Source organism: Lampetra fluviatilis, chromosome 28, assembly GCF_964198595.1.
Source record: "Lampetra fluviatilis chromosome 28, kcLamFluv1.1, whole genome shotgun sequence".
NCBI classification, from domain to species: Eukaryota; Metazoa; Chordata; class Hyperoartia; order Petromyzontiformes; family Petromyzontidae; genus Lampetra; species Lampetra fluviatilis.
In genome coordinates this window covers 6884526-6902969 of record NC_136302.1, presented here as the reverse complement: position 1 = coordinate 6902969, position 18444 = coordinate 6884526, and the positions used below count along the sequence as shown (strand labels likewise).

The 18444-nt window shown below is 42.5% G+C and overlaps 1 protein-coding gene across 1 annotated transcript; it reads left to right on the top strand.

The window, feature by feature from the left end:
- The first annotated feature begins 12514 nt into the window (after nt 1-12514).
- Nucleotides 12515-18188, top strand: LOC144942848 (acidic phospholipase A2 homolog). Its single transcript, XM_078869854.1, has 4 exons — nt 12515-12554; nt 15441-15615; nt 17383-17489; nt 18049-18188. Exons 1-4 carry the CDS (start codon nt 12515-12517, stop codon nt 18186-18188), a joined length of 462 nt encoding a protein of 153 aa, XP_078725980.1.
- Nucleotides 18189-18444: the final 256 nt, after the last annotated feature.

The window sequence follows — 18444 nt, the reverse complement described above, 5'->3', positions numbered from 1 at the left end:
CAACACGTAAACAGAATGTGCCAATTCGTTACCAGGACACACATGGGAGTATTGGAGAGGAAAGACATAAAATTTACAATCTGAGTAAGCCGACGTGTTAAACTGAATTTTAGAAGGATTGTTTTCTTTAAGACAATAAAACTGTGCCATAGGGATGTGGTAAGTTTTTTTTAATTTCCAGTCTATAGTCATGTGCCATTCTCCGGTAATTCGCGTTTTTTCCACATCGATTAACTAAATTTCGCAGCTAAAAATAAGCTACTAAAATCCGCAGGCCACACCGCCCCAGCGTGAACTTTACCAGTGCAGATTTCAGCATCTGCGAGTAGCACCCCCAACAACAACCGCCATTCACCACTAAGTGGCGGTGCCGTCACCATGGTGCTTTCTGCCAGGCTATGTGCACTTTAAGGTCACGTGAAGTGTCGAACGCCGGCTGGCAGGAGGTCACGGGACAGACCCAGGTGGTGCCATGATTTGACTGACTTGAGATGTCCCCCCGCACCATCACCTCCAACATCCCCATGGTTTAGTGGAGTCTAGCTGTATGCGTTCCTGTGTTTATGGTGACCTTGCGGGGTTGTGGATAAATGACTTCAATTCAGGGGTCGCCAACGTGAAGAGTTTGAGAAACACTCTCCCGAGGGCGGTTCGGGAAACAGATCCAATCCACCACCAAACCACGCAGATAAGAGGCGTAACCGCCATAATTTCTGTACGGTATTTGTATGCGTATAGAATATGCGTTATAAGACCTGGAATTAATAAGCAAAAAAAAGCCAAACAAACATCCCATTCAATTATGACCCTCCTTAATAAAGCCTATTGTTGATTGAAAACAGCACGAACTCCCACCAAGGCCATTAACAAATACGACCTGAAATATTCTGAAATATGTTATCTCATTTGATAATGTTCTGCCCAAAGTCATTCAGAAGTGACATTGCGACATCATTAATATACTGGTTTGAGCAAATGTTAATGTACCATAAGAGTGAGCATGAGTGTGTGCTGTATCCCGGGACCTTTAATTAAATACTATATCACGTTTTATGAAACATGAAATGAAAATCAGGCTTCAGTCATACATCCAAAAAACTTTCATGCAGACATCATAAAGGAATGTTAATTTTTTTACGTCAACTTGAATCTTTAAGTGCTAAAAAGAGATGCTAAATAAATAGGAGCTCATTCCAGGTGGCATTGTTACGTCGGTGTCTTTCTTCCACTTCACATGACACCCATTTTGATGATGTCTATCAGTTTTGGCAGCGCGAACACAAACGCACTATAAATACCGTATAACACGTGATGTTTGAACATTTTCGTTCACATGTTCATGAGCAATAATAGTAATGCTATAGGTGCTATAGGTGCTATGATAGTGCCTTGTCTGTGTGCTCTTCGCTTTTGGCGTTCTGTGGTCTGACACTGGTGAGACTAGGCCATAGAGAAGGCTGTCTGGTGTAGGCCAATCAGTTTTAAAGACAATGCATATATTATTAGAGCATGTTTGTTTTGCATGTTCACCACAAAGTACATGTGGTTAATGCAGACTTTATTCCTTGCACAAGTTTGGCGTTTGAAAATATTAACACCTGTGTTATTGCCAGAAAGGATAAAACCTATTCTTATTTTACATACATTGACACTGGCACACAAAAAAGTCCCATGATAATAATTGTAATGCTAATTAATTGTCTGCAAAAGCATCACAATGCAGGGCCCTGCATTGATGAGTGTTTTTTTTTTATGTGGAAACAAACCCGGAGATAGCCCCTGGAAATGAGGGTGCAATAGTCAACGCTGCCATTTCCTTACCATCCCCTGGTAAGCCCTGGTGGCCATCCATCCAAGGGTGCCACGGTGGCGGGACGTTTACTGCGTCGCCTGGTATACAGGAGGGTTCGTGGGTTCGATCCCGACCCTGACGCCTGCTGGATATTTGGAGTTTGGATGGTCTCCCCGTGGTCGTGTGGATTTTTCTCCGGGTCCCCTGGTTTTTTTCCCCTCTACATTTAGAAACAGCGTGCGTTTAAAGTATTTGGCCGCTACACATTTCCACGTGATAAGCCACTTTGTTGGGCGATCATTTGTGGCTAGGTCACTTCTGAAAAAGAGCTAGAATATTTCAGTGGGTCTTACCTGATTAAAACTAAATTTTAAATAGTTTTTAATATTTAGTGGGCTCAATCCTGATTATCATCCATTTTTGGTGATTTGGTCATCGGCAAGGTCATATCACTCCAGTGATTTATATGAAATTGCTACTCAATTCAAATCCATATCAAATAGAAAGAGTGATACTTTAACTTCCATTGAACACTTTATTATATAGAGTGCAAACACCACAACCAGTTGCAATCATCTTAGCTCGCATTATCAATAGAATTGTTTTTAAAATTATATTTTTTTGTTTAACTTGATGCACTTCAGCACAAGTCATCAGGAATTATATTTCACCACTAAAGCACAACTGCAGTCCTGCACCATAGTTATACAGTATTTTCAGCAATAATAGCACAACCTGCAGTCACATATGATCTTCACGATTAACTTAATTAGACAACTAATTAATTAAGTCACGTAACTGAATGACAGCCTAAGGATGCGATCGGTATAGCTCAAAGGATATTTTGATCCATAATTTCATGTCTGTATGGGTTGAATCTTAATTTCTAAGTAAACTGAATTGGTTAACATGTTTTATAATTTAAATAACGAATTTAATGGCACATTTTACATCCAACGTTTGGTTTCTCGTAATTCATATTATTTTGCGGGTCATCACCGATCATACGTAAACGTAGGTGCTTTAAAATGCGAACGTTGTGTCTTTATTCCCTCCTCATAAAACGGCTGTTTTCTAATTGTCACAAACTCCGTTTCTCTTGAAATTCTGGAAATTGTCGTCAAAGTCGTGAATTGCGAAACACTCCACGGCAGCTTTGTCACAGGAGCATGCCAGTGTTTCACATGGTGATCCCTGCTTCCCTAAAATATGGGAACAAAACAAGACATGAGTTACCATTGACAATATTAACATTCGGCTTTAACCACATGTAAATGTCAAAATAATGTTCAATAAAATTTGTGTGTGTGTGTGTGATGCTGCTTTGACAGTGGCTCACAAATTACCAAAAAAACTCAACACGTCCGTCAAGAACGCTTCAATTTTCTACGTAACTTAGACACACCTTACACGCCCCCCCCCCCCCCCCCATTGCCATCGATATGAAGCACCTTGAGATTTTGTGAACGGCGCTATAAAAGCTGTCATTTTTATATAATAGGCGACATGTCAGGCAATGGCCCTGATATGCTATGAAGGAGGGCCCTTGTATTGGCTGAACTATTGCCTATTAATAAGTTCTTCATTTTGGGCAGTATCACTGATGATTGTGTCGAGTGATGTGTGCTGAATACCGGCACAATAGCCATCGTTATGAAATGTGATGTATGATAAATGTGTGTAAAGACAGAATGCTTGACCGTCACTTACTGCAGGTTATGGCTTTTCCTCGAATGCTGAATTCATAAGAATCCAAATCCGGTGCGCACCCCATACTGAAGGCGGCGTCATAGCATCGGTTGTGAACTTGACAGCACCTGTGTACGGACAGGCATCGGCCAGAGTTACTAATGCTCAGTTTTGCTTTGCAATTATTCGAACAATGTACTCTAAACCTGATACGTCGAAACAAATTAAGTGTATTATGGTGGGCGTTAATTGTTTTTATGTTAGTTGATGATGATGATGATGATTATTTACTTAGGAAAGCCTCATTGTTTCTCAAGACTCTTTTCCGAGAGAGGTGTTTTGCCAGTTACATTGGCGAGTGTTTTGCACGTGGGAGGAGACCAGAAATACCCACAGAAAACCAACAAAGCACAAGAGGTGGTGACATTCAACCCTGCCATCTTCTAGGCACCTTGTAAGCCCCAAGCCTACAAACGTCTGACAATCCCTGCTGGTCACTCAACCATGTACTAACAAGCCTGCTTAGCTACTGATATCTGATGAGTTTCGATGCACGAAGGATGATTTGGGGGTCGAAATGTACGGTGTAAGCTTAACACGGGAATTGGGATACAAATGTAGTTTTTTTTGTTATTAATTACCTGCCTAATATCTATCCCACAATTATTTATTGTGGAAAATTTTCTGAATAACTCAACCCACCAAATTCCTAACTATACGTGGAATGCTCAGGTTGGAATATATATAAACACAGCTCTTGTGTTCCTCCACCAAGAAAATCTCAACTAATTTTACTCAAATTGCACGACCTGTTTGGATGGAATTCCTTGAGCCAAAGTTCAAGGCTACCTGCTGGATGACTGGTTAGGCTGGAAATGGGAAAAGACACATGGGGAAAATACACAATGCACACACTCACCTGTCCACAGCATCGACTGGGTGTCCTTCACTTCCCAAAATACAGTGACAGCCGTAGCCACTGTAATCAAGTGGATTTCTTCCCGTGACACGGTAGATCATCCAAGCAAAGTTCCAGCTGGATCGCTTGTGTTTATGATTGTCGACCTCCTGTCCACTTGCAAAATACACTGCGAAACACGACATGTGAGCACACAGACGTGCCCATGAACCGGAGCAACGTGTTAAATGCGCGTTTGCTTCCACGTGATATTGTGAAAACGGCATTGCTCGAAACAATGGCTTTCATTTTTTCCATGAGTTTAACAAGTTTTATTTACCTATCGTCATGAAATAGTGAACACGAATGTAGCAAATGTTCAATGGACATTGCAGTAGGTGGTTTTAATCAATTTGTCGGTGATATTAATGCTTTCACTGTGTTGATGAATTTGATGTATTTACTATTGCTTAGGTTTTTTCAAATTGCTGTTTAGCTCTTTGATGGGCTTTTGTATTCTACCGAGTGTTGTTCGGCGTGATGTCCGACGTTTCGCTCCACTGAATTGAGTTCCTGAAGAAGCTCCCTGCGTGTGAAGCGAAACGTCGGGCATCATACTGAACAAAATACTATGCAGCCAGAAAACCCATCAGAATTGCAATCATGTCTTTAATGTGTTTCAGGTTAGTATAGTGCTGATGATGCTGCCAGGAGTGTTAGGTGGTGCTCTAACCGATTATGATTTTCAATGTTCACGGTGTATGTATTACCAGTTGATTGAACCTGAAGTAGAAATATGCAACTCACCACTTGCAAGCGCAATAGCAGCAATCGCCAGCATACGAGCCATCGAAACGTCTTCAGCGTTGATGTCAACCTGGTCAATGCGGTCCCACACTCCAAAAGACCCCTTTTTATCTCGTTGCCTGCCCACGTCCTGACCAATCAGATTTGTGGGGTTTTTGTACCATGAAGCAGCCGTTTGCCCCGTGGAATTAGGGCCTCGAAAGTTTCCGTCGGTCACTTTGTCCTGAACAGGGCAACAAACAAAAGTTCAAAGATATCGATGGAGGTTACAATATTTGCACACACTTATGAGCTTAGATAGGACAATGCATGTTTGATTATACATGAATAATCTTTACTAATCACAGCCTCATCCAACTTTAATCATTCAAGTACATACTAATGTATTTAAATGATACTTTTTTGCTGACCCCCCCCCCAGATTTTCTTTCACCCATTACCAGACAATGCCACTGCAGTGGAAACATTGGGTACATTTCTTAAATACTCCCACCGTTTCTGTCCCCACCGGGCAGTATAAATGGGTACACAGAATTTAGTCGATTGGCAGATCCGCATATAGTGGGGTAAAGTGTGGATTTACACGCTCTCTTCTAAGGTGCCTGCCCCACGTGGAAGAGCAGGCCAAGAACCTTTACCACTGCAATGGGTATCGCCTACTAACTAGTGCAAGAGTTATACGAAAACTGATAACGCCTATTGTATTTGTTTATATCAAAGTGTTACGTTCAAAAGGGGGAATAAATGAAATTTATTAACATAAAAGTAGTTTTGTCATTTTTTTTACTGTTTTTGAGCAATGGATTTAAATCCCCAGTGAAGATGCAATGAGTGCCCCAACTGTAAATTATGAAATAATTAGCATTGCAATGGGGGAAGGTTAACAAGTTAAGAAAAATTATGCATTTCATATTACTCTGCCTATATATGATGTGGCAACCTTCATATAATCATATTTTTGTAATGTTGAAGTCATATGTCCTCAGATTTAGTAAAATGTAGCATTGGACAAAGATAATCTTTTGGTTATTAAAATGGGGCCCTGAAGCATTATTTTCTATCACATTGTGGTGCCAGGCTACTTTCTCACCACTGTTAATACAAAATGGATACTTGTGGAGACTTTACATGGAATTAATTGTTTTATTATTATTCTTGGTTCTTTCGGTGAAGTCACGTAGATAAAAAACAAAAATCTAAATTAAAAGCAAAAAACCCACGACGTTTCGATCGCAACACAAGCGGCCTTCATCGGGTGGAGAGAAATGAAGAAGAGCGTTTGTGTTGCGATCGAAAAGTCGTGGGGTTTTTGCTTTTAATTTAGATTTTTGTTTTCTATCTACGTGACTTTACCGAAAGAACCAAGAATATGAATCCCTGCAGTCACGAAAGTTTTAAGTCTAAATTTAATAGTTTTATTATTGTTATTATTATCACCACTATATTTGTTTCCCAGCAAAGCGTCACCCAAGGCTCAAGACTTCTTTCAGGAGGGATTCAGCCAACTTTTCCCAGTAGTGGCAACAATGCTACGCGGAGTCCAAATTGACTAATTTTCAGGTAAGTGTTCAGTATTGGTATGTTTGGCCCATACCAGTAACATTGTATGGCTTTTTTTTTAGCTAAGAGCGGAAACCAGGAAACACATGCAGCACAGAAGGAAAACATACAAACTCCATACAGGAATCTTGATTTTAAAGTCTATACAGGAAGGTGCCCGAGTCGGGAAATTAACCCAAGGGCATGTTGCTGTGAGGCATCGGTGTTATTACGGCGCCACCCTGCCACATTGGAACTATATGTGAATTTATCTTCAGCTCTAAAACTATTCTGACATTTGCGGTGGTTTATAAGAAGCTGTACAATCAATACATATTAAAGGTTTAAATTAATCCCTTTCATTCATTTCTCCTTAAATGCCTCTCAATGTAATGGCTAGAGGGATAGATTACATTGCAGTCACCGATGGGCAACAGAGAAGTGGGTAGTTTTAGTAATATAAAGGGTTCATGAATTGTCATTCGGCTGTGTATCTTAACAATACAAGTTTTATGCTCTGTTAAATTACAGAAGTCGAATGCACGCTCCTCACTCCTGAAAGTCCTAGCAGGGTGGTTCTGTGGCAGGATTAAATTATAACATCATAGACGCGTCATGCATGCATGCAGCAAATCTCGCCGAGGGCAGTAACTAAAAAAACAAAAGGAAAAGCGGCAATTATGGAATTGCTTGTAACTCGTTGCATCGATTACAAAGAAGTACAACACCTTGAACCTATGCTCACACTCATGCTCGAACAAAAGAACCCAGTTAGGTTTTGGGTAAGCAATAGGGTTAAAGTTAGGTGCATGCGTTCAAGAATGGACTTGACCGTAGCTTCGATATTATCGTTTCTGTGCATGTAATCGCCATTATTAGTCTCTGTGCTTGCTCCATAACTTTTTATATGGGCAAGCAGACGTCCATGACATCTTTATCTGGCCATGACATACCTTTTTCACGTTATTAAAATGTATTTCCCTGACATCATGAATTCGCTTCACCGCTTTACAGAGCAGCGGCAACATCTGTGCCTCACAGCAAGAAGAGGGGACCGAGGACTGATTCAGATGTCACTAACCCCTGATGTTACAACCACGGGCAGAAATTGAACTTACATGATCAGGCTCATCGCACACCCCCCACCACCCACCAAACATTTTGCATGAAGCCCATTTAAAATAATCGTGGTTTGTTGTTGTTTTATAAGTTAGTACAGTATAATACCGCTGCTTCTCATGGTAACAAATGATAGTTTAATTGGGGAAGTTGTTTAACCTAGAGAGAAATATAAAACATACCACTCGCAAACATGATAGCAACAAGCAGCCTATGATGTGCCCTGTAGGATTTGGGCCACAGAAGTTTCCGTGGAGTCACCTTTTACGGATCGAGGCATGAAACAAAGAGTCAAGGATATAATAGATCAAGGTAACAGAGTTTACACACGCCTACGAGCTGACCCAAGATCCGGCAAAATATTTACATTTCTGAACAATCTTGACTCGTCAAACCTTCATCCAACTTTATGCATTCACAAACTACTCAAGTGACCATATTATGACTGACCCCTGATACTTTAACTGTCACCCCTTACCAGACAACACCGCTGAGGTGAGCATGGTCTACTACCTCATGCAAACGTTATCCCATCAATGTATCCAATATTACCGTGGCAAAATGTGATGGCTCGGAAAGAAAATTGTGGTCTTTGTGAACGCTGCAACGTCTTCCCATTTCTGTGAACGTTTCCCTCAATTCATATGGGTGGTCACAGCAGTGCACGAATTCAAAATCATAACTACAGGTATCATTAATATATATATGCTGCAATTCTAGATAGATACATATTATTTATATATATTTTTTACATGTTAAATATAGAGTGAATAACAAGAGCAGGTAAAAAGGCAGGGAAATCGCCACTGTGTGCATATGTAGTGAAGACGATCCTTGTGTATAAAGAAGTTGAGGGGCTGTATGCTGATGGGGGGAGGTGGCATCACGGCGGGGAGCTCCGGGTTGGGACTACCCACTGGTGGTGCTGAGCGTGAGCCTTGTCGGCGCCACTGAGTGGACGGAGCCACTGGCTCCTGCAGCTCGTGGGTGTAAGGTGGAGTTTGGGGCAGTTAACGGGCAGCCACGAGGCTGTCAGTTGGGGCTGTAAACGGGCAGCCACGGGGCTGTCAGTTGGGGCAGTTAATGGGCAGCCACGAGGCTGTCAGTTGGGGCAGTTAATGGGCAGCCATCAAGCTGTCAGGGCAATTAATGGGCAGCCACGAGGCTGTCAGTTGGGGCAGTTAACAGGCAGTCGCAAGGCTGTCAGTTGGGGCAGTTAATGGCAGCCGCAAGGTTGTCAGTTGGGGCAGTAAACGGGCAGTCGCAAGGCTGTCAGTTGGGGCAGTTAACGGCAGCCGCGAGGTTGTCAGTTGGGGCAGTAAACAGGCAGTCGCAAGGCTGTCAGTTGGGGCAGTAAACAGGCAGCCGCGAGGCTGTCAGTTGGGGCAGTTAACAGGCAGCCACGAAGCTGTCAGTTGGGGCAGTTAACGGGCAGCGGCAAGGCTGTCAGTTGGGGCAGTTAACGACAGCCGCGAGGCTGTCAGTTGGGGCAGTTAACGGGCAGCCACAAGGCTGTCAGTTGGGGCAGTAAACGGGCAGTAGCAAGGCTGTCAGTTGGGGCAGTTAACGGGCAGCCCGAAGCCGTCAGTTGGGGAAATTTAGGAAGTAGGAGAGTCGATATACAATGGAGTGAAATATATGTTGGGGGCAGTTAAGCCTGGAGAGGAAGGGAGTAGCTAGGTTGTGAGAGCTGTATAGAAAGTTATAGGATCAATAAGTATAAGAGTGTTTAAAACAATTTACCGATTGTTACAATTGTGAAGTAATATATTTTTAGAAATTATATTACCCATTCTGGGTACAAAATATGCATGATTGTCACCGTCTTCTCTGACTGTTTGTACATAGCAAAATGTAGGCAACGTTACACATTTATGGCGATAATAGTGTTTACATCTGGAAATAATCCAACCCAGAATTAGCATTTATGGCACACTGCGCACCAAACCAGAACAATATTTCGGGCCCTCTACAAATTAATGGATGGTGCCATGGTGCAATGGCTTGCACTCTGGGCTTGCAATGCAGAGGTGGTGGCAGTTGAAACAATGGGGATGTTTCATAAAACCGCGCCTCTGTCCACCCAGCAGTATAAATGGGTACCACCTCAATTAGTTGTTCGGCAAGTGGTGCGTGGTGAGGTAAAGTATAGGTACACCTACCTATTCCAAGATGTCTGGCAAGCATGAAAGGGTAGGCCCAGATATCCTCGAGTAGATGGCCGTCTGCCAGCAGTGACTTTTGAAGGCAAGCCACAAGGATGCACCTTTACCTTCCAACTGAGTCTCTGAGCAATGCCTTCCCACTAACATGATGAGAAAGACAAACATCTGCCTACCATAGTTAAATTGCAGGGAGGGCTCACTCAAGCCACGGTAAGGTCATTCATTGGCTCATCACGAGGGTGAGCGGGAAGGGAAAAGTCTTAACTGTTCCAGTGGGAGCCATCTGTAGAGCTGGGCCTTGCGCCATAGTACATTTAGAGTGATGGTTCAGAGCCAAACCTCGCTCACATGCCCATATGGAATGAATGAAAACCATACAAATGCATGTTTTCATGATGAAGTGGGGATTATAAAATTGTCAAATGTATTGTGAGGATGAAACAAGACTATACATAATTATGTTATTCTTTATGAACGTTTTTAATTTGTTAATATTTTTTTATCCATATGTGACTGATGACAAATTATTTTCTAAGAAGCATGTTGTCAAATGTAAATATCACAGGTGTAGAGGTGTAATTGTGTATGGGCGCGGATGGCTAACAAACACAAGGGGCGTGGTTAGGGCCGTACACAGAGGAGGTGCTCACACCGACGTCCGCACCTGCATCCCCCACGGGCCCCTCCCGGGGGCCGAGTACTATAAAAGGTGGTGAGCCAGAGTGCTCGAGGTCGGAGTATCAGCTTTAACCAGCGAAGACTGAAGACCAGCTAGCATAGGCCCCAGAGCTCCCCTGGCTCGCTGTCCTTGTCAGGGCCGACCAGGGCAAGCCGGTGGCGTGGCCCCGAGAGCCCAGACTCAGGGTGCCGGGATCCCAGCTTGACCAGGGCTGGGATAGGTAGCCTCCCTTAGCTCCGTAGTGGAGGACTTGGGCTTAGGTTAGTGGGGTTAGATGTTGTGTCTCCCTGTTAGTTGAGTAAAGGGGACGTTAACCCCTTAAGTACTGTGTGTACCCGCTACTGTACACAAGTTGGTGTTAATAAATAAGTGTGCCTCCGATCCCGTCGTCAAGCCTCCTGAATACTTACTACACAGGCATAAAATAATTCAACAGAATGCTATACACATTGCCTCACAACTGACACACTGTGTAAAATATAAAACAAGCTGGTATTTTGTCCAAGTGTCTATCTTTTATGAAGAGACGGCATTGTTAATGACGATGGCAGAAAAGTATTTTCATCTTGCATTTCTCAAAAAGTCATTAACATTCACTGACAATACACTTAATGGATTTTTATTTCCAGTAATAAACCATTGGACTGTAGTGGTGAGTGAGTGTTTGATTTATAAATGGCTCATCTTTCATGCCAGGTCCCCGGCCCTTAAACAGTTTTCGGCAAGTATCTGCATGTGTCTTTGAATGTCTTACACACATAAAGCACCGACATATGCATAAAAAACATATGCAAAGCACATACAGACAGACAACAGCACAATTTTACAAGTGTTAGCTTGGAGTAACTTTACACACCATTGGAACCTCATTTGCCAGTAAAATATGACAATTGGTTTTTTACCCTTCTATCTGGCAACAAAACTGACACCTTTTTTACAAGGAGTCATGTTTACATAGACCACAATATCTGCAGTCATAATGCAAACAAAAAACATAACTCTGATAATGCACATAACTCTGATAATGCACATTATCAGAGTTAAGTTTTTGTTTGCTTTATGACTGCAGGTATTGTGGTCTATGTAAACATGACTCTTTGCAAAAAAAGGTGTCACTTTACACATGTTAACCTAATTCACTTGTGTTGTAATTCAATAAAAACATACGTGTGTTCATATGTAGAGATAAACAAGGCACTAACAGATCCATAAAAGGATTGCTTTAGTGTAACGAGAAAAAAACTAAGCACATACAAACACACACATACTCACATGCACTGTAATCCGCTTAAAACACGTACATCATTCAGTGAATCTTCTTGATTCCACGAATTCTATTTTTCGTGAAAACCAAACTTGAAAATATCCAGACCATCACATTGTAACACACGAGTGCACACACGCACAGCCACTCACAGGCACACATGCCAAGGGGCCTGTTTAAAATTAAATGTTTAGGCTGGAGGCACAACAATCGCAAAGTCTGGGTTTATTGGGAGCTGACATTTCTGGCAAAGCCATTAACATTCATGTGGCTATTTCCCCACAAGTCACCAATTTAACTCAACAGTGCCAACTCGGAAAAACTAAAATGTCCCGTATGCTCTGCACGACAACAAAGTAACAGCCAGACTTGTATTCGGATGTATTTATTTTTTATATATACCTGATGTCAGAAATATCCACCCAGTGAAGCAATTGCCCTTACTCGAGCCGGGAGGCTAGTACGCTGCGCGCGTGTGAACTGAAATCTAAGCGCCAGTTTTATTGGACTTTCGAGGGAACGGTTGTGTTTGGCAGGTTTTTGTCGAAATCGACCAGAAGCCATGGATCGTGCATTGTGGACTGCAGCTTGCTTGTTCGGAGGTAAGGCAATTTCTGATCCACGCGAAACCGATCGTAAACGTGTCGGAGAATAACGTGAAGCAATGTGCAGCACTCCGTTTTAAACGGAGGGTGTCGTATTGTGCGTGTGTGTGTAATTTATGATGTGCACTGGATTTTTATTAGCTCCTTTTTCAGCAAGAGATGCAACTTGGTACGACTCTGTTATAACGGCGTGAGTTACTGACATTAAGAACGCAATGCAGCTGAAGGCATTTTAAAGAGACAATACATTGTCAGTATATTAAATACTACACATGGTATGCTGATAAACCTCACCATGCATTTTTTTTATGGGGCAGTATATATACGCACAAAAACGTGCCGGTTTAAGACTATATGGGTCAATGTTAGTTGTGTACATGCTCTGCATACCTACAGTAAAGTGGTAAAGGTGCAGCTCCTGCAATTACTTTGCTCACGCCATTACTGGCAGAAGGTGCCTCAACCAGTGGGAGCTCTAGACAGCCCTTACCGAGGATATTTTGTCTTAGCCTTCCACACTGGCTAGCCGTCTTGGAAGAGGTAGGAGTACCCACACTTTACCCCACCACGCGAACCACTGTTCGACTAACTGCTGTGCAACTCATTTATACTGTCGTGTTGACAGAGGCGGTGGTATGTAAGATTCTTGCACCATTGTTTCCTCTGCGAAAATACTGCTACATATACAGTATCGTTTTTCAGTCGACATGTGTACAGTGTATGTTGTAAAAACGCTGCCCACGAAAAGCTTGCTCGCTTGCCAGTGAAGAACAAATAGAGCGGAAAACCTCAACACCGCACAAAGGAGTGAGGAGGAAAATATTTGGGTGTCAAAGGCGAATAACATGACAATAACCGATAAAAAAAAACACGTGGAAATTGAGTAGGAAGTGGCACTATTATACTCAGACTTCACAATAAAATTAAATAAACATTTATCCAGGAGGGTATCAAGCGTTTTTGTCTCCCTGGATGGTCCTGGATTGAGATGTTTATCATTATCTTCACACAGATAGATTTAATTATCCATTGGCTTAATTGCCATCTCATGGCCACCTTCAGGAAAGGTCACTTGTCTGGTCGCTTTAAAAAGAAAGAGCCCATCTGGTTGGCAAAGTCAAAGATGGATTTGCAGCCGAGGGAGAATAAAAAAAAGCACCCGTAAGTGGACTTTGAAATTGGAGATGGAACAAAGAAATTATGGCATTCGTCATCATTATCATGTTGTATTATTCATATGATGCTTTGTATGCAGTATATCTTCGGGTGCCGGAAAAATGGGCATTTTAGATAATTACTCAGTAAATACCAGATCAAATACTTGCTTTCATACAATAGTCGCGGCAATATACACGATAAAATGAGAAGAAAGACACATTGAAACGCTAAACTACAATTTAGACTATTGTATTTTTAAGCCACTTAACTTATGTCATTCGTAACGCATTTTTAAATAATGTCTCTAATTTAGCCTTAACTTGGGGAATAGTAGGTGTATGAATGAAATATTTTGGGTCAGTTGCTCGACAATCTTTGTGTCCAAACACAATTTGCCCTTTTCATATCCAAATTTTAAGATACATTTTTTAATTTGTTGTAGCAATTTCTCCTCTTTCCAGTGTTTGTGAACTTCTGTTTTGTGTTTAGAATCCCATTTTAATCCAACGACTAGATGTTGGGCAATAGCCTTAATTCGATAGTTGATTGTGAAAAAGAGATAACAATTACAATGATCACAATATGATAAATGTTTACTGAATCATTCTATACCTACGTGACTTTACCGAAAGAACCAAAGAGTATGTACTCCTTGTTTATTCCAGTCAATTAAAATTAAAACCCCTAAAGACCTAAGTATGATTCATTAAATTTCGATTTAAAGCTTTCGTGACTGCAGGGATTCATCTTCTTGGTTCTTTCGGTAAAGTCACGTAGAAGGGAAGTAATAAAATAATAAAAACATAATAAATTTATTCTCACGACGTTTCGGCCACAACGCAAGTAGGACGGCTACTTGCGTTGTGGCCGAAACGTCGTGAGAATAATTTTATTATGTTTTATTTTTTTTATTTTATTACTTCCCTTCTACGTGACTTTACCGAAAGAACCAAGAATATGATTAATTACGTAAAGAACTACTGGGAGTGTTTTTGTTTCTGACCTTTGTATGACCTTATTGGACATGGTGGCAGATGCCTGAAAGCCATTGCATGTAAGTGCGAGTTGGTGGATCGTTGGTGGATGATCCTGTGTGCAATACTTACATCATGCAGACCTATGACATGGCTACCAGCAATGTGTAGATTAAGTTGATGTCTGGCCTATCAATATGGATTTTTTTTAGTGTCATCTGCTCACAAATGCATGGCGTTTTCTCAGGGTGTGCTGGTTTTTCCTCCCACATGTTGAAATACTTAAGCAACCAGCCAAACATTCCAAGCAGGACTAGACATGAACACGATCTTGAGCCTCTCTGTGATAAACCTATTTTTAGAAATACCTCGTCTTTCCCAGTCGTATTACTCATGTATTGCTTTTTTTTATTAAAGTCTCTTCACATGCGGCTGAAATTAAATGCTTTACAAATTACAATGTATACGTATATTATTAGTATTCAGTTAAGGCGTACTCGGGTTAGTGTTCAACTTACAATCAAAAGGATGCAAGTTCAAATCCGGGCAGAAGGTCATCTTATCCCATCATCTGGCCAGGTTTAATTAAATTAATACCACTTGCTGGTATTGTGAATAGCCTTCCTCCGAATGAGGCAAGCCTCACAAATGGATATGATAGTGACCCCAATGCTCATTGCAGCATAGACACCCTTTGACTCGGCAAAACTCATTATTCATGAAGTCACGTTACTTTGTTCATGTTTCTCAGTCCTTCTCAGCGCTACAGAGGGCACGGACTCAAACAGACTGCGGTACAGGCGGAACGTTGTGCAGTTTGGTAACATGATCGAGTGCCGGATGAATCGTCAGCCTTTGGACTATTACGGCTATGGCTGTCACTGTGGCTTTGGAGGCAAGGGGGCGCCAGTAGACCCCACAGACCGGTAAGAATGACGGAATAAAACACAATATCCACGAATTCATTTTCTGCGCGATGCGTGTGAATACGACCGCGTCAAGGATTACCTGTGCAACGTGCATCCTCAAAGGCGCACTCAACAACTCCCAACAAAGCGATTAGCAGGTGGCTCAGAGGTTAGTGGCATTTGCATAGCATTCCTTAAGCGATATTGGACCCATAATCTTAGGGTCTTTTCGGTAAAGTCACGTAGGTAAAACAATTTAATTAATAAAAGTAAAATAAAAAATTAAATTAAAATTACGACGTTTCGGAGGCAACACAAGCTTCCGTCTTCAGGTGGAACCGTCACAGCACGATAGCTGTATCAAGTGAGAGAAATTCCAAGAAACAGTATTTGTATATATACTGGTTGAGGGTGAATATTATTTTTGTGAGGTTCGGTGCGGCTGAAGCACGCTGTTAAGAATGAGCCTTTGTTCTGTAAACTATTAAGGATAAATATCCCTTGAGTTATTTTAAGCAAACAACCATAGGGGACTAAGCCACCGCAGCTTATATCCTGTGTTGTCGAATCTGTGCAGCCTCCCGTTATTAAAATTGATTCTCAAGTTTAGAGAGTTGGTAGTTCTCAGCCCGTTCACCAATGACTTAAAAAAAACACATTCAATTAAGTTGTTTTCATATCATTTGACAAAATTACAGCTGTGAGAAACCAAAAAAATATCAGGTTTAATATCTTGCGTGTGGGGAGAATTTTTTTTTAATCACTTGAAGGAAAAATCTTAAGCAAAGCGAGAAAATGGGTTAGTCCACGATGTTCCATTGTTTGAAGTTGTTCACCACATTTGCTCTCCAGACTGTCCTTGAGTCTCCATGTATGCTTCATAATAATAATCAAATATTAATTTTTGTAAACTCTACTTAGAAATGCAAGCATATTTATCGAATCGGAGGCACGGAGCGAGAACTCAAAGACCCTCATATGCTAGCGTGAGCACTTGCGATTCTGAAGAGGTGAGAGCCTTGAACTGCTGCTTGAAGATAGATGGCCATTAATTAGATGACAGGTATGTGCCGTGGGCGAGATTTACAGATGATCGGTGCGCCTATGAGGGAAACGCTGCTCAGCCAGTGCAGTCCTTGATTCTGGTGACAATGAGAATGTTTCTGGATGTACTCCATAAGTCTTAGCGGTTTGCTGTGGTCAGTGGAGTGAAAAGGGTGGAGAGGTATGGCGGGAGATCGTGAAAAATAATTCGGTGAGCACAGGATAACGATTTTGTTTTGTACTTTATCCTTGATGTGACGGGGAGTCCGGTGCATTGTTTTTTTTTAGCGAAGACATTGGAACCATATAGCTGCACCTGATGCCAAGGACAGTGCGTGACAGGTTCTCTTGAAGGGGTTGTTTTGTTGTTCGCCGAGTAAGGATGGCGTTGCAACAATCAAGGCGAATGCCAACAATGTTGCAAGCGGTGCAATCCACCGCAGATTCCGCGTGAAGTCCACCGTGGCCGACGCAATTCTAAGAAGACAGGAGGCTTGACCGGCGGCTCGGCAATGAGGCTCTTGTTGTTCACCGAAGCGGTCGCCGAGTCGATTCGCCGCATCTCTTCTGAACTTGCCTGCCGAGTCAGTCTGGACCCTAGCGGCAGACCGACGTGGCTTTATTTCGCGGCATTAAAGTGGTTGTTGTGCGCTCGAAGTGTTGGGATTATTTGGCCGGATGCGCGCACGTATTCAGGCAGCGAGCGCTACGCCGACCTTGTGTCTCTTTTGATCTCAACAGCTGCTGTCGCTCTCATGACTGCTGCTACAACCGGGCGATCACGGCCGGCTGCAACCCTTACAGCGACATTTACCACTACACCTGTAAACACGGACGCATCACGTGCGGTAATGGGCAAGTGCCGTCTCAGCGAGACTCTGAAGTCAACCCAGAAACGAACGCCCGTTGGACATACGGATCAGAAAGATGGCCCATTGGCGAAATAAAGTGGGATCGAAAAGCTGAAACGTTCGGAAATAAAAGTGGCGTATTGCAGACAATTACTTTATCGATTATATATTTCTTCGATAACAAGAAATGTTTTGGGCAAAAAAAAATAGTTGACCTCTGTTCCCACGTGCGCCGCTGGACGGGGGGTGATGGACGAGACTTGGTGACGGGAACGGCATCATTAGCCGTGTCACGCCGGCGTGGCTTGTAAGGGGTCCCCAGCCTTCAATAGGGAGGCTATTGGATCGGACATACATCTTAAGGGACCCAAGTAATCCTTCCTCCACACCTCCGATTAGTACGGCTGGTTACGTACGGTGCGAAAGAAGTTAAACATATCATACTTACATAATCAACCACACAAAAAACTCCGTCGATCAAAGCGTTAAAGCTTTTCATTAATCGGTGCTCGCCATCCCAGATGATAACTTGCATTCCCACCAAACCCCTCCACAGACGCAAAGAACGACTGGTGTGAGAGGAAGATCTGCGAGTGCGATCGGAGGGCTTCCGCCTGCTTCACGCACGCGCCCTTCAACAGTCGCTTCGTGGACTTCACCGGGCCGTGTCTGGGCACCAAGCCCATTTGTCGATGACGCGGATTTGGCATCACGATGTTAACTACCTCGCCTTGTACACAGAAGGTCGTGCGGTCGATCCCCTGGCCCTGACGCCTGTATCTTTGGAGTTTGCACGTTCTCCCCGTGGTCGTGTGGATTTTTATTAGGGTCCTCCGCTTTTTCCACTCTACAATTAGAATCAAAGTGCGTTTAGAGTATTCAGCTGATATAAACGTCCACATGATAAGCCACGTCGTTGAGCTATCATCTGTGGCCTGGTCGCTTCTGAAAA